General features: G+C 40.9%; 1 protein-coding gene across 5 annotated transcripts in view; it reads right to left on the bottom strand.

Moving 5' to 3' along the window:
• Positions 1–16682, bottom strand: part of SGMS2 (sphingomyelin synthase 2) — a 42875-nt gene that overhangs the window by 15643 nt on the left and 10550 nt on the right. For 4 of the 5 annotated variants that reach the window (XM_083833434.1, XM_083833435.1, XM_083833436.1 and 1 more), the window contains exon 2: positions 507–1167. In XM_083833434.1, coding sequence (XP_083689560.1) covers positions 507–961 — 455 coding nt within the window. In that variant the 5' untranslated portion in view covers positions 962–1167. Of the gene's footprint in view, positions 1–506; positions 1168–4856; positions 5135–16682 lie in introns of those variants that run through there. The other variant, XM_083833437.1, reaches the window with a different exon arrangement.

Raw genomic sequence — 16682 nt, forward strand, 5'->3', positions numbered from 1 at the left:
GTGCTGTCACGTATAGTTTCCCTTGACTCAATGACCTTCTATTTTCTTCTCATATTTGGAAGTCGAGTACATGTTTATCTTAAACAAATCAAGACAAAAGAACAAGCTTCTAGTCTAGCTGTAGAAGACAGTGGCTTCTTCCTCAGATGCGTAAAAGTTTTTTTTTTTTTTTTTGCTTTTTAAAGTATCACTGATTTCCTCTGTTTAAATGTAGCCGTTTCAGTAATCACAACTCTGGAAAGCCCAATCCTGTAGTAAGTTTGAGGAGTGAAAGTACACATCAAATTCCAATTTAAAAACACCACATGATAAACAGGAGAAAGCCACATCTCTGTGTCCAGCATGGACACTGGAGCATCTTTCTAATAGCCATCCCTTCATCATTTTCTGCCAGACCTATTTTACCATAAAGCTACAGATTCTACTGTAAGCTTTCTTCTGCTACCCGAGTTAAATGACAGAAACCAATGCTTTGGAAACAGAGAGAAAGAAACATAGCTACTTACTTATATCTAAGAAATAACCACTGGAATATCCATAATCCAACTAGTATCATTCCATTTATTTCTGATACGGAAAAAGCCCATTTCACACGATCAATATAATCAAAAAATTTATCAGGCAAGGGAGGGCTAAGTTCCTTCGGAGGTACTCTCTCATGGACCACAGTGATCATGACAGTTGTTAGAATCAAGTTGAAGAGAGCATAGACAAAGGCAATGCCTGTTTTCCACCATTCCAGAGGAAATTTGTTCCTTGACTCAGCAGGCATAGCAATCTGGATGTAATCGGGATATTTCTTTGCTGTTTTTCGCAAGCCATTGGACAAGCCCTTTGGTTTGCTATTGCCATTTTTGTTCTCCTCACTGACTGAGAGAGTAGGTCGTGTGTAGCCATTAGAAGCATCATTGTTTTGACCCTCCATATGGTCTTCAAGCTTTGCTGTCTCAATGGTATTCATTCCCAAGCTGTATGGCCCAAACCGGGGGGGGGCGTTCAGTAACTGTTTTCCAGGCTCTCTTTAAGGTCTCTTGCTCCTCAAAGTCCAGTGTTCTCGTTCCTAGATGATTTTTGATTACTGGTAAAATTCTTAAAATGAGTCCATTGTGCTGAAAAGATACTGTAAAGCAAGTTGTGGAGACAACTTTTTCTCTAGAGCTGTATCATCTGCAAAAAAAATTCAGGACCTTCAGAACTATTAATGTGACAGTGAACAAATCTTAGAAATGCTTATTATACATGTTTACATCCATTTTACATATACAGTCAAAAAGAAACTAAAGGTGATACTGTAAAATAATTCAAGATTAGACTTATCAAGTTACAGTTTAGGCTTTTTCTTTTTTAAAAGGAAAAGATGCACAGACTTTAATCATCACAGCTCTCACTTCAGTTGTCAGAATTAAGACCAATCCACATGTGCAGCAATTCTGAACTTTACCACTCCAGGGCATTTTGTACAAAATAATCACTCCTGTTTGCAATACGGTTACTGTATATTAACAGGGTTTATCCATATAGATCAGCCAATCTCATTAGTTGAGGTGATGAGAAAAGAGAAAGTCACTACAGGATTTCATTTTGTAAGGCATAAAATCAGATTATCTAGAAAATTCACTCATGGATAGTTCAATTAAATATCCTTGGAACTAGAAGTATTTCAACCATAGCTGTTGTAGTACCCACTAAACATCTGGATTTTCAGAGAACTGAAAAATACTTCTGGATTAGATTCTTAGTTATGGTAATCTATATGTAGAATAAAATATGAGTGATCTGTATTTTTCCATTGGTTTACATAAAAAGGGGTCTAAATAGATGTTTTAAACAGAAATGAGTAGCAAGATTCATTATTGTGCAGAATTTATTTCAGGCTGTATTTCAGGCTGCTCAGGAAAATCCGACAGTTAAAGGCACCCATTAAAGTTCTCACTAGGTAAGTGAAAGCCATTTTCTATACTACTCTCTACAGGGAAAGAAAATGTAGTTCACCTCTACAGAACCAAAGTAGTTCTAGTTGAAGCAATAGCCAAGTTTTGTCTTTAAAGTTCTGTGATACTGCTTGCTTATAGTTGTAGCATACAGTTTTTATTCTGTTCATTTCCCATTACAAAAGAAATAACATACAAAGTGTTCGCTGTCTACCTACTAATTTTTTTTATTGCTTCTCTAAGAGGAAAGCCCAACACTACCACCTCACACCTGCATGCCAAAACAGGCTGCTGCTATAATGCTATGCTGTGTGTACAATTCAGTGATTAGGATGGTAACTGGAGCTGCCCATCTCCCCGTTCCGTCATAGACCTTGTTTAAGAGAAAACAGTCTGTTTAGAAAAAGCTTGTTTAATAACTCATCTCTTTATAGCAAAGAATCTAAACTCAAGACAGTCTGGAAACTTTTGGTTTGGTGTTTGTCTTTTTTTTTTAAAGAAAGCTATTTAACATGGTCAGCACATAAATACTACTGATATTCTATCTACGCTTCTTACAGCCTAACGACAAAATGGCTTATTAATTGATGCCAAATAAGATTCATACAATTAATCCCAAAATATTCAAGAAGTATTTCTAAATTAACTTCTCAGTGGTGTCTCCAGAATTCACTGTCACTGGTTGGCTTTTTCTAAATCCCTATCAAGTGCATGAGAAGCTACACACAAAGCAAACAACTCCCCCACCTGCAAAAGTGACAACCTGAAGAAGACAAGTGATTATTTCTGATGCTTTTTTCCTCCCTCTTATTCTGACAGTAAGTTCTGCTCTCCTAAGAGAAGGGGATGCTTAAGCCAACAGCTGGGCAACAACTTCATTGTGGTGCTTGTCAAAATTAAGATTATTCTTTCAGAGCAGATGTTGAATCAGTAGTCATACTAGAGTAGAAGAGCATTTCAACTTTCACATGTACTCATCTTAACGCATTCCTTCCCCTGTCTGCTAAAGACAAGGATAAGACCCAAGACTTCAGTGATGATACAGAAAAAACACTTCTGCTGTAGTGTCACATCTACACACAGATAAATGGAGATACAGCTAGAGTTAAACCTTTAGCTACTTTAATTTAGCGTTCAAAAGTCTTACGCCATCGGTAATTAAATTATACCTAGAAAGTAGTACCCTTGCATAACTATTTCTTTAGACTGGTCAAATCTGCATTCATATGTATGTAACGGTACAGAAGCGTCCTGATGTTTTATCACAGCCACACAAACACACAGAAAAGCTCTCTCCTCAGTTCAGCTGTTTCCAAGAACAAGGCAAAGAGACATTTTACTGTTAACATTTAATTTCTGTGTAAGTCTTGTACTCTTCCGTATTTGAATCCAAATTCCAAGGAGAAAGAACAGTTTTTCAGCTTTTTGGAACTATGTGTGAGCATTTGGAAGGAAGGAAGGAACAAAACCTGATCTTCACACACAGTCTAAAACCCAAATTGTAAGAGCAAGATCACTAGGGAGGAATCTGTGAGAGCATACTACAACTTTCCCCTGTTTAAGTTAACACTGTACATGTACTTTGATCAAAATACATATCACTTGTTGTTATGAATCAGTAAGTTTACGGGAACCAGCTGCAGTGAAAAGTTAAAAATCAAGCTTGAGAGGACAAGGGAAAACACAGCCTACTTGATGCCTATTTCAAGTTTATTGTTGTTTACTTTCCCAGTTTTAATGGGATCTGATTCCAGAAGCAAAGAAGCCTAGCTCCAATTAGGCTGGTCATCATACAGCAGGTTCCTTTCTGTTCACCTCCTACATACCTACCCTCTAATTAAACAGGTTAGAGACAGCAGTCCGTTTCCAATGGCTAACACCTGAAGACCAGCAAGAGAAAACGAGCTTTTATATGCTCTGCTCCAAAAGGCATTATTTCATAGAAAAAGCAGTTTGAGTTTCATTAAATAAAATTACTGTGAGATAAACATGGTGTCATTTTGTTCCTGCATGATTCTTGATTTAATTGCAAGCATCATAGCCCAAGCAACGATTTCTGTCGTGTTCCCAGAAAATAGATGGGGGAAAATGAGAAATCATGTGCCAACTGTTGCCCTCCATTCCAAAAGCAATGAAAAAATCTTCTCTTTTAATGAACAGAGATCATAAATCTCTCAGGCTCACACAATTTTTACTAATAGCAGAAGTATACTGTATGATAGACTTATTATTCTATAGACAGAATAGTTAGAGCCTAAGCCTCTTCATTTATGAAATCTTACAAGCTGACCGTTCCTTCCTGATTCTCAACAGATGTACATACGTCTGAGAAGCATGCACATCCCCAACCTGAAAATATGAAGCATACATTAGCATTCACTTAAGACCATACAACATGCATGGGAAGACTGCGTTCCCCCCAAAACACCAATTTTAATCCTCAACATACAACATTAGATAAAGCTCCTTTTAAGAAATGTAGTCAGTCATTCAGCACCAGCTTTTCCCTTCAGAGCTTTAAGGTAACACCAGACCTTAACGGAGCATTACACTAATGCAGTATTCATAAGTGAAGTCATCCTTTTGTTTCCTAACATTTAATCTTCATCTCATATACCTGTTTCAAGGATCACTAAATCACTGCAAGCAACCTACTCTGCAAGCTGCAAGAAGTCACGCTCCTTTTGATCACTGAGGATTAGAAAGAACATAATGTCTTGAACTCAATACATCGAAGAGAAAAAATGAAGAGTCATAGGTCACAGAACTAAAAATTTAACTTGGCAGATTCACTTAAGAAGCTATCCTACGATGGAATCAGTCAGTTTAACAGGTAAATCTGTCATATCACAAAATTCTTAGAACTGAAAAAAGCACTCCCTGACTCAACTAAGAACACATTACAAGCAACCTGTTTCATGGTACCTCTTCAGTGGTTGCAGCAAGAGCAGCAAGAAGCATGATGTGGCTGGACTCCTCGTTTCTCTTGAAGCCCACCTCCAAACACTTCCTGCTTCTCCAGAAGGGGTTAGTACAAGCAGGAAGCACTCAGATGTTCAGACATTCCTGTTAAACCTGTCTTGAGATTTCTCTTAACTAGCACCGTGGTGCAATACGATCCCCCAGTGGAAAGGGTACAGGGATACTCAAGAAGCTTCTCACTTAAAAGCAGGGGAAAAAAGGTTCTGCAAAACCTTGGCTTCCTATAACTACAGTCTGAGCTACCGCACACTTTCTGAGAGTTCAAAGCAGTGACTGCACGGTTGCTATACTAAGTCCTCTTTGTTTACTTTATGGATTAAAAACCCAGTATCGTCGAAATGTCTTCCTGGGTGAGGCAAAGTCCAGTTCCAGCTGGACCAACAGACACCTGCGGTTTCATTCCATTACCCTCACTTCCTGCAGAGACCAAACTAAGCTGTTGTACAACTCATTTTTGCCAGTGAATTACATGCATTTTGGGACTCTACAAGCAAGAGAATTTTTTTTAAAGAAGGAACCATCAGTTCCACTTAACTGAAAGAGAAGATAAAGGCAAAATATTCCACTGCCATGCCAGTAAAGGTTCTGATTTGTATCTTCTTTCAAATGTAACTTCTTGAAGCATCTTTCAACATCAGAAGTATCTGAACATAGGCAACATTATGACTCCGAGATTCAAGTCCACACAAACCACCCCATTCTTTGTAGGCCTTCAGGTTTTGAAAATGCTTACCATTGTTGTTGTCAGCTGACACGACATAAATATTATGCTAGAACAGAAGACACTGAGAAAAATGTTTCTATTTCTGTCACACTCGTGGTTTATTTTCATCTTTTCTCCCAGTTTCAAGCTTGCTTCGCTTTGTGCCTGATGTTGCAGAACAGTTTACAAAGGAAAGTTTGTTTTCCGTTTCTCCTCCAAGTCAGATTTTAGCTTCACCCCTCCAACCAGGGGTAAAAAGATTTAGGGAGATGCAGCGCTCAAGGGTTTCTTTTAAAATCATACATAAAATATCCAGTCTTGGAGAGTACCTAATTCCATTCTCCTACCACATACCTAACCTTATATTTTTCTTTCAATTTTTATACTTTCAAATTATTTTTCCAATTCCTGAAAAAAGTCACTTAGATGAAAACACATTGAAATGAAAAAAATCAATTTTCTCTCAGTTAGAGAGATTGATTTCCACTGGATGGACAAGAGCCCCAGTTTAATTTTTCTATCTATAGACTTTCACAGAACTGGTTCATAATCAACTAAGTTTGTGCAGCCCTTCTCAACATGTGTCACAGCAGTCACTGATGGGGAGATCAGCAATCAAAACCAGATGCATTTTGTATCCTAAACAGTTGAAACATCTGAAGAATGATGCATTTAATGAAAAATCAAGTGCTTCACAGTATGCAGTCAACTTATTTGTGGGCAAAAGGAGGACACTACTTACTACCACTAGTAATTTCAATAAAGGAAGACTATTTTCAAACATTTAATGACACCCACATAAGCCTTAAATATCAAACGGCATCTGAACAACAAAAGAACGATAACCTAACAACCTAGCAGCAAAGCAGCCTCCAGGTTTTTACATTAACTTATTAAGCAAAAGCAATTATACCTACAGCTTGCAGGAAAGAGCGGTGTTCCTTCCTGGTACTTTGACAGGACTGCAAGGCTTATTGATCCATCATTTCTGATGTCTCATCAGGATTATTTCCAGCTGAGTGCATGCTGTGGTCAAAACTTTGTTTACACTGAAAGCTCAAGGTGCTATATCATCTGGTCTGTAGGAACTCAAAGGCTTCCTTTCCCTCATAGTGCCTTCTCAAGCTATTTTTCTCTTATTCTGAAAGAATGCAGAAGCCTTATCGATGAGGGAAACAAGAAACAAAACCAAAACCCACCCTTGCTGGAAGCTTTTGCTCCCTTACTGCCAAGCTGACAACCCAGAGAAGTGACAGAGAGGACTAACAGCGTAATCATCCTGTGATATTGGCTGTGAAAGGAACTCCCCAGAAGTACAGAGTTTTTTCAGACCAAAAGGAAAAAAAACACAATTAGCCCCCTTCCCACACCCCCACAACTCTCATATCCACAACTCCCCCAAAAGGGGGTATTCCTTTTGGCTTCCACATTGTCCTTACACTAATTTAATTAAAATACCATATTCCTTCTATCGTGGAACCTGGGACTCCCCCATATCAAGAAATAGGAGGTGCCCATAAACCACCTAGGGGTAGAATTAAGACTACTTCAGTAGCTAAGCAGCAAGCACCTGCTTAGCTACAGGGCCATCCTGAAAACATTCAGCATTTGGAGAAATAAGTTAAAAAAATTAAACAGTTACTCAAAGCTACCAAACATTCACTGGGAGTGGAGGGGACATGACTCAGACTTGAAGACAGCCGAGTAACCCAAACGGATAACTGGAATTCCTGTGAGGCACACACCCAGGTGCTAAGAACAAGGTTTCTTTTTGGAACAAATTTAATATTTTCTAAAGAGAGACATGTACCATCATCAAGCAGCACAGCTTTTCAACCAGCAACGTTAGAACAGAAGTAGCAATTGCTAAAGTGAATAAAATAGAGCGCACTCTCAGTAAGTTTGCAGATGACACCAAGTTAGGTGCATGTCGATCTGCTCGAGGGTAGGAAGGCTCTGCAGGAGGATCTGGATAGGCTGGACCGATGGGCTGAGGTCAAATGTGTGAAGTTCAACAAGGCCAAGTGCCGGGTCCTACACCTGGGGCGCAACAACCCCAAGCAGCGCTACAGGCTGGGAGATGAGTGGCTGGAAAGCTGCCTGGCCGAGAAGGACCTGGGAGTATTGGTGGATAGTCGGCTGAATATGAGCCAGCAGTGTGCTCAGGTGGCCAAGAAGGCCAACAGCATCCTGGCTTGTATAAGAAGCAGTGTGGCCAGCAGGGCTAGGGAGGTGATTGTCCCCCTGTATTCGGCTCTGGTGAGGCCGCACCTCGAGTACTGTGTTCAGTTTTGGGCCCCTCGCTACAGGAAGGACATGGAGGTGCTCGAGAGAGTCCAGAGAAGGGCAACGAGGCTGGTGAGGGGTCTGGAGAACAAGTCTTACGAGGAGCGGCTGAGGGAGCTGGGCTTGTTCAGCCTGGAGAAGAGGAGGCTCAGGGGTGACCTTATTGCTCTCTACAGGTACCTTAAAGGAGGCTGTAGAGAGGTGGGGGTTGGTCTGTTCTCCCATGTGCCTGGTGACAGGACGAGGGGGAATGGGCTAGAGTTGCACCAGGGGTGGTTTAGGGTGGATATTAGGGAGAAATTCTTTACTGAAAGGGTTGTTAGGCATTGGAATAGGCTGCCCAGGGAGGTGGTTGAGTCACCATCCCTGGAGGTCTTTAAGAGACGTTTAGATTTAGTGATATGGTTTAGTGGAGGACTTGTTAGTGTTAGGTCAGAGGTTGGACTGGGTGATCTTGGAGGTCTCTTCCAACCTGGATGATTCTGTGATTCTGTAATACACTGAGGAAAAATGTAAATGGGAAAGATACACAGCGAGCAGGGAATCTTAACGGGTTTTCTTCCTGGGCTTCAAATTGCTCCCATACCAGCATCTCCTTTAGTTTTCTGCACCCACCCCGCAACCTCAATTATTATTTAAAGGAAATATTTGACTGAGGGTACAGCTTTAAGACAAGCGTAAGAAAGCTTGTCTACATTTGGCTCTTCCTGCTAGAGCTTAACAGGTAGTTTTATTTAGGTTGTTAGTCGCACGATTTTCACATAAAGATCATTTTCACATAAAGTTAGCTCACAATTACTGTCTCTCACCCAATGTTTGGAGCTTTTGTAACATCCATCAAAATATTTTAACTTCTGGAATTTATCAAGGACCGATTTGTCACAATTTCAGCAGGTTCTCGAAATAAGTAGTTCTTAACGTGCTGTTCCAAAACTGAACACTCATACTGAACAAGAGTGTTCAAAATAATAAGATTGATATACTCTATCATTAAAGATATATACACTCACATACAAGATGCCAGTTTCTAGGTAGTAGTATTTTTAAACTTCATTCACTCTTATTAGGTTTGGCTCAAACATTTGATAGAGCTGCAATATATTCTTGTCTTTGGTAGTCACAATAAAAGGATCGGGAGGTAAATTACACCGGAAGTAAATTAAGCGGCTGGAGATAACACAAGAGAAAGTTATTACATCATATTACTACCTATATCACATTTAGCAGGAAACAAGTGTTAGTAGTTGATATTGTCTTTGGTCAACCAAATTTTTAGGATTACCTTTGGGGATCAGAACAAGAAAAGAAGCTGGGTATTCTCTGCTACCTTCATAGCAGTGATTTAAGATTTAGTTAGTTTTAAGCATTCCAGGTCTCCAGTTTTACAGTAGCACTTTCTCCATCCTTTATGTATGCCTCAAACTGCACATAGATCACAGAAAACACTCCTAAACCAGATCTGAGCAAAGTACACTTCGGTATGAAAAATAGGACTGAGCTTAATAGATTTACTTATTATACCTATTTTGCTACAGTAAAAATATTCCCAGAGCCAAGCTCATCTTTCAGACGTACAATGTTTATGCTTACACTACGTTAACACATGCAAAAAGTGGATTGCAGTTTGACAATCTGGAAGTCGGAAGCTTATCTACATTCTCTGATAGGCTGCCAACACACTTGTCACTCGTGATTCTGAAGAAGCATGACATAAAGCTGTATTACAGAAGTACTGCTCATTCAAACACTCTCAGAACAGATTATCATATTGTCACTTGCGAGTCTATATCAGTTTTTCCTTAGAAGCACTTACCAGGACCCCAACGGCAATGCAAACAAAGGAAAGACATCTGAGCTCTATCATTCTGAACATCACTGAGTAGGTTTGCCTTAATCATTTGAAGGCATCTTCAAGATCTTCAGCTGTTTGGTCCCCAGACTCCAAAGGATCCTACTTGCTGACCAAGATCTTGTTGCCCTTTAATGGATGCTTCTGGACAGAACAGCATGTTGAACTGAGTTGATAGTTAAGCTCCCAATCAGCTGCTTTTGAATAAATACAAAAAGGTACTCAACGACTGCCTATTTTGTAACATTGCAAAGCAGCACTGGGCTTGCATCCTTTTTTCCGTTCATTAAATAAAAACTTTTTATAAACACTCCATAAAAAGTAGAAGCCACTGTACTACCTCAGTCTTATCAGGCAAAAGATAACTTAGGAAAAAATGCCAAAATAAGGCTCAGGATCATCATGCTCTTATGTAGTTCACTGTCTGAGTGTTTCAGCCCTCTCTGTGCTGATCACTTATTTTGCTCTAGCCTCCTGATGCTGTCAAGGAACCACTACCCAAAGAAAGATCCTTCCCCAAAGGACACAATAAAGACTTGTTGGCAGCCTAGCAGCACATCTGACGTCCCACATCTTCTCTAGATCGCAGGAAAGTTGCGGTTACCAGCCACCGGGAGCGACACAAGAGGCAGCAATGTTTCATAATGTTTTCTAAAATCCTCCACCCAGTTACCGAGGGTAAAGGTTGTGCTTCACCGTGGAAAGTCAGACAGAGAGGTTAGTCACCACTTTCATCACAGGGTGGTGAGCAATCACACTGACTAATGTGTGCTTTAAAGTGACACTGCTACAGCTTATCAGGCAAGAGGCAGTTAGAAAGCCACATGCTTAGGGGAAACTTATCAGTGATACATCCTAAAAATATTGCGGCAACTACTGAAAAGATAACGCCTGACAAGTTTTTCCCTTGTGCTACTCCCAAATAGAAGCATAGCACCAGTTGCAAAGTAAGAGGTCACATTTATGAGAACATTCCCAAGTATTCCCTGAGGCAATAAAAAACCCTCTTCCTAAGAGTTTAAAGAGGATAGCAGTTGCTTAAATCCACAGAGCACTTTACAGTGTTAGCAGGTAATAAGCCAGAAGCACATGCACAAGTTGTACAGCCCAGACAAAAGCTATTTTAGCACCTCAGTACAACACAGAGGCTCATCCCTCACAAGTCGTGTTTAATAAAGATGCAGTACAGATATTAGTCCTTGCAAGGCATACGACTTTAAAAAGATATCCAGTAACTACAGTCCTCATCCAGAGACAGCAGAAAGACACCACATCTGAGGACAGGACACATTTAAAACTGGTTAGCTTCATACCCTAAGTTAGTTTCACATATACCTCAGTTCTCGTCACACGCCACATTACAAATTAGAGACCTCTCCATAAGAGCAACACTCGTAAAGGCCCAAGCAATGAAAACATCCTTTTTCAGAAACAGTAACATCCCACCTACTTTTCCTTCCCTATTTGAGGGTATCCCACGCATGCATCCTGACACATTGTACCCCATGTGATATATCACACCACAGTGCTAAACAAATCTGGAAGGGTGTGTGCGTGTGTCACTGAATACCCTGAGCACCTTCTCTTTTCCCTCTCCCACACCCATATCCTAAATAGCTTTCAGTGTGATCAGCTCTGGTCCAGCTGCCTAGAAAGCCTCATGAGTAGTAACTGGGAGGGATGACATCCACAGCACATCCTCTGTCACTAATGGTAAAACATGGAGATCAAACGGAGCAGATGATGAACCACAGCCTGCTCCCTGCTGCAGTCCTCCCTCTGTCTCCTCACTCACCTTGCCCCTACCACCAGGGGCTCCCAACCCCACCTGCCATCAGCAGCTTGATGCTCCTGCAGCACAACCAAAACTCCAGTGAGAGCCAGGAATACTCAGCCCTCTTTATCAAGCCAGGTCACCAGATAGAATCATAGAACCCTTAAGATTGGAGGAGACCTCCAAGATCATCTGGTCCAACCGTCACCCTACTGCCAACGTCACCCAATTAACTTCGGAGAAGAGGGCTTCGCCCTCACAGCAGCCCTCCAGCACAGGTCTCGCCTCCCAGCCCGCCTTAGGAGCACAGGGGAGCAGCAAAGAAGGGCACAGGGAGGCCGCCATGACCGAGGGTGGGGAGCAGGAAACAAGAGAGCCTCGCATCAGCACGGAGATGGCGCGGCACAGCACAGCAGCCATTACACGACGCCTCCCACCACGTGACACCTCCTCCCTCACGCGGCCGCCATTACATGACCTCTCCTCCCTCGCGCCACCTCCACTGCGCGACACCTGGTCCCTCACGCAGCCGCCATTACGTGACATGGCCGCGCTTCTGTTGGTTTCCCCACCACCATTTTCTTCTCTTATGTTTGCAGCTTCCCTTGCCCCAGTATTTCAGGAGTAGTCATCTGGTTTTATTTCTAATGCAGAAGTTAAGACTACTGAACAACAAATGCCATGATTAATATACACAAATATTTATGTAGGAAATTAACAGGAATCTGTGCTGTTGTGCTGATTTATCTTTCTAGCTGCTAGTTTGTCATAACTGAAGTTATAACTGCCATAACTGTTTCTGTTTTTTCCCCCTACCAAAATGCTACCCATCACGTTTAAGTACTATACAGTTAAAGTCATCATGATTTAAATTTTTAACCCAATCCCATGGTCTTCCTTAAACTTGTTCAACTGTTCCACTAGCTCAAGGTCCTCTATTAATAGAAGAACATACTTTCCACATTATGCTGACAAGAAAAAATAATTCCTTTTAATATTTAGTCATGGAAAATGAGACTGTTTAGCTTTAAACACTTAAAAGTGCTATGTACTTCAACACTTCCTTCTTCATTTTTGTTTCCTCTGCAGACTGATGAACACAACATGCTTCCTTTGAGCTATCTGTTCTTCTGGCTGTCACACATCTCCCCACAGCACGGGGTAGCAGTGATAAAAGTTTCTAATGGATGGTAAGAGTGGGGCAGCAATCACAAGTGCCACTGAAATCTTTCTGCAATACCTTTCCCAGACATTTCGCCATCTCCATTTGATGCACCACCCTAGAGGTGGGCAGGTGTTGAGAAGGCTGAGAGTACTATTAATGTGTTTTTACTGCCTCTCAGAGCTGTTTGCCTAAGTAATTAGACATCTCCAAAATAATACAAACCTCTCTCCATTATTCCTTGCTATACTGCAGCCTTTGATAAGAAGTATTTTCTGTCCTCTAGCATTTAACAACCCCGCGTTGAACATCACTGCAGTAACGAAATCTTTCTGTCAAGCCCCTCGTGAGACTTTCATTTAATCCTTTCATGTATTTTCTTCCCCTTCTCACCTAATAGTTTGAGAAGTTTACTGCCTAAGGCTCTTAGAAAGGACTTAAAGAACCACGCTCATGATGCTCACTCTGAATCCCCATTTACTAGATGTGTATATTGTTCATTTTCCATTTCTTTGTTTAAAGACCTGGCCAGTAACATGACTATCACTAACTTGAGTCAAGATACTTTTTCTACAGTAGAAAACAAAACCAAGCTGGAACTCAAATCTAGTTCTGACATTCATCTTACTAACCATGAAGAATACTCCCAGTTCTGGCCAAAGGAAAATAGCAAGGTCAAGATAAAGAAATCTGTGACTGAGCAAACAAAAATTTGAGAAAACAGACTTGGAGAAGTATATTTATAACTATATCTCACCGTTCAGCCACATTTTCATGTGTGGTCCTAGAGCTCTCAAACTTGATTCTGAATAGAATTAAGTAGAAATAGAAAGCATTTTATAGACGTGATTCAAAAAGCATTTTAAAGCATCCTATCCCATGACCCACCAGACATGTAAATGTGCATTGATTTGGAAAGAAGTAAGAAAAGACTTGAAGGATTTTTTATGTAGGCTAGCTGAAACTTGGAAAGACAGTAACTATAAACAAGGTGACAAACATGGTTCTGGAAAAAGTTCTCCCCCAAAAGACACACTGCAGCAGCCAGAGCTCCAGCTGACAAAACTGTATGTCATCTCCAGACTCACCAAGACAAGTGATGTTGTGTGCGCGTGCCAAGTAACCACAGCGGATAGTAAATAAGTGGTGAATCTCAGCTGCGTAACAAGAGAAAGAACTAAGTGTTCAACTGGAAATTATTGAATCACTTCTTCTAAAAGAATAGAAAGTAGAACTTCAGCAAAATTAGGGCACAGTTAAAAAAACAATTATTCTGGTCTCCCGACTGGTGTCTTCTCATGAGGAAGGACATCTGACCACATACTAGCATTTCTGTTGTGCTCCTGCAAGTCTTCCTCAAATATCTCAATTATGGCAAAAGATTTCCATGCATCAGCAAGGGCAGTCCAAGTGCTGCCTTGCAACTGGCCTTATAACTTTAGGGCAAGTCAAAATACTAAGTTACTGTCTGGAGAAGAACCTGAAAGCTAGACCCTGTAATGGCTTCCATTTCAGGATCTCTTGTCAACATAGCACTACAGCAATCCAGCCCACTTGCTAAGGTACCTACCTACACCTAACAGATGCTCGATGCTACACAGTCTTGTGCTGGCCTACTAAAAATCAGCTGTTCCAGGAAATGCTGTTCTACAGCCATTTTGTAGCTACATACAGCCACCGCACATGCCTCTGCTCTTAATGAATCTCCTCAGGCAGGATATCTTGCCACAGGTAGGCCAGTGCATACAAATATCAGTGCAGCCAAAGCTACCTTGGGCATGCACACCTGTTCTGGAGAGCTGGCAAAGGGCATGAAGGAAGTCTCACACAGACCTGATCTAAAAGGTGGATCAGGATGACTTTACCTGACAGTCACCATTTCAAGAAGTTGGTAGCTTGTCAAATTTGTCTTTTGTGTTCCAGTTGTGTAGCTATAACACAACCTGGCAAGGATAACAACAAATGTGTTAATACCAACTGCCTTTCCAGGACAGACATTAAAAATAAGAAGCACCTCCACAATAGCAATTACAGTGCCACAAAGGAGAGGCAGAAGCTCTCTAGACTAGCAGAAACAAATTGGGAAGAAAACAAGACCCATGCACGTTAGGCTGCAATCCTAGCATTTCAGAGTTGTACCGAGATGTTAACAACTGCTGGGCAGCCTAAGATGACAGCCTAAAGCATTCTGCACTAATCCCTGCTCATGCTCTCTTAAAACTGTTTCATCAAGACAAGATACAAACACGGACTGGTTCAGGACTTGTCATACAAGCTGCCACCCACAAGAGCATCTTTTATTTAGCTGGAAGCAGAAGTCAGGCTGGGATAACAGCAAGTTCCACCCTGTGTTATGCTGCTCCACTCCTTTCAAAGCGGTAGTAATAGAGTTAGTTCCTGCAAGAAGTCTAGGCTATGCAAATTGAACTCATTGCAGGTCAGTGTTAATTTCATTGAACTGCATGAAGTACAGTTATCTCTATTCTAAGTCTGTATAAAGATAGTTGAACACAAATTACTCATGTGTAGAGTGATTTTTTAAGTAGAATTAGATCATCTAAAGGCACAGACCCAATCTATTTTTCCCCTTCCTAATACTTTGACTTTTAAGAAGTCAAAGAATCTGTGTTTTTATATATATGTAAATAACTAGAAGATCTTTTAATAGCATGCACATATGAAAAAAGTTTAAAGAAGCCATCTAAAAAAAAGTCTTCATACCACAAGGAATTCAAAAATGCTGTACTGGCACAAGATACAAATTGAGTTAGAGTTAAGTTGCTTAGGTCCTCTAGAAAGCAGGCTCTATGCTCTACAGCAGATAGATAATCCATTCTTAGAACTTCCCAGATGACTTCCCATCTTTCAGTGTCCCGTTGAAGAGGGAAAAATACACAAGAAACAGCTCAAGTAGCAATATTAGTATTCCAGCAAATACTGGCAAGCAAGTGAGGCCTGAAAATCATCTCCATCCCCTGAGCAAGACTGATTTCCTTTTATTTGGAATAATGCATATTGTGAGCTGCCTTAATTATTAGAGTAGTGCTGGTCATACACAGAAAAGGAGTGTCCCATTTTTTGGTGAAAGACATCTTCCAAAGCCAAAAGTGTTTCTTCCTACATTCCTAGTACGGTTACGCTAAAACATACACTCAAAAGAGTAGTAGCATCTTCAACATTAAAACAGTCCCATTCCAACAGAGTAATTAGCTGTCTTACTCTAAAAAGGGACTGTTCAGAGAAAGCTTTAGGAAGCTGAGAGCTCTCATGTCTGTCAGTATGACTTACGAAACTGAGCTGGGCAGAATAGAGGCCTGTTCACCTCTGCTTCTACGGGGCAAAAGCATAAGCACCAAGATCACACAGACTGCTCTCTTATTCTGCAAGAAATCGAGGCAGTCATCCCAAGGGGCCTGGGTCAAAATTCACAGTAAGGTTTCTTGAGCACATTCAGACACCAGAGCATTGAATGCCCTACACAGAGACATTCTCCAGCAAGAACTCCAGTTTCTACTAAGCCTCAACATTTGAGCTGAAACATGGACTTCAGTGACAACTTGATCTAGCAAACAGGTTACTAGTCTGTTTAACTACAGGTCATCACCACACATTCAGGAGGCAGCACAGCACAAGACAAGGCATTCACACACTTAGATACTTTCCCTAAGGTGTAAAACCATCCTGAATTGTTTGGTAAGAGGCTACTTGTTTCACATATACTAATGCAAAGATTTATTTGAAATTTAGCTTGGTTATCTGCAGGCATACTTCATGGACAGCCTGCTCTACAGTTGCTGCCTGGGTAAGAGGCAAATAAATGAAAGTGGTCTTCTCAAACAAGAAGAGAAGAATGGACTTAAGGGTATATATTAAATATCGGGACAAAACTGATCAGCCACTTCTGATGTCCTGACAGGCCCTGAAGAAGGCCCTGTTGAGCTCAAGTACAGATCAGTTCCAGAGTACACCTGGCCTACATGCCCTCCAGTCTCCAA

Source organism: Anser anser (genome assembly GCF_964211835.1).
Source record: "Anser anser genome assembly, chromosome: 4".
In the NCBI taxonomy this organism is placed as follows: Eukaryota; Metazoa; Chordata; class Aves; order Anseriformes; family Anatidae; genus Anser; species Anser anser.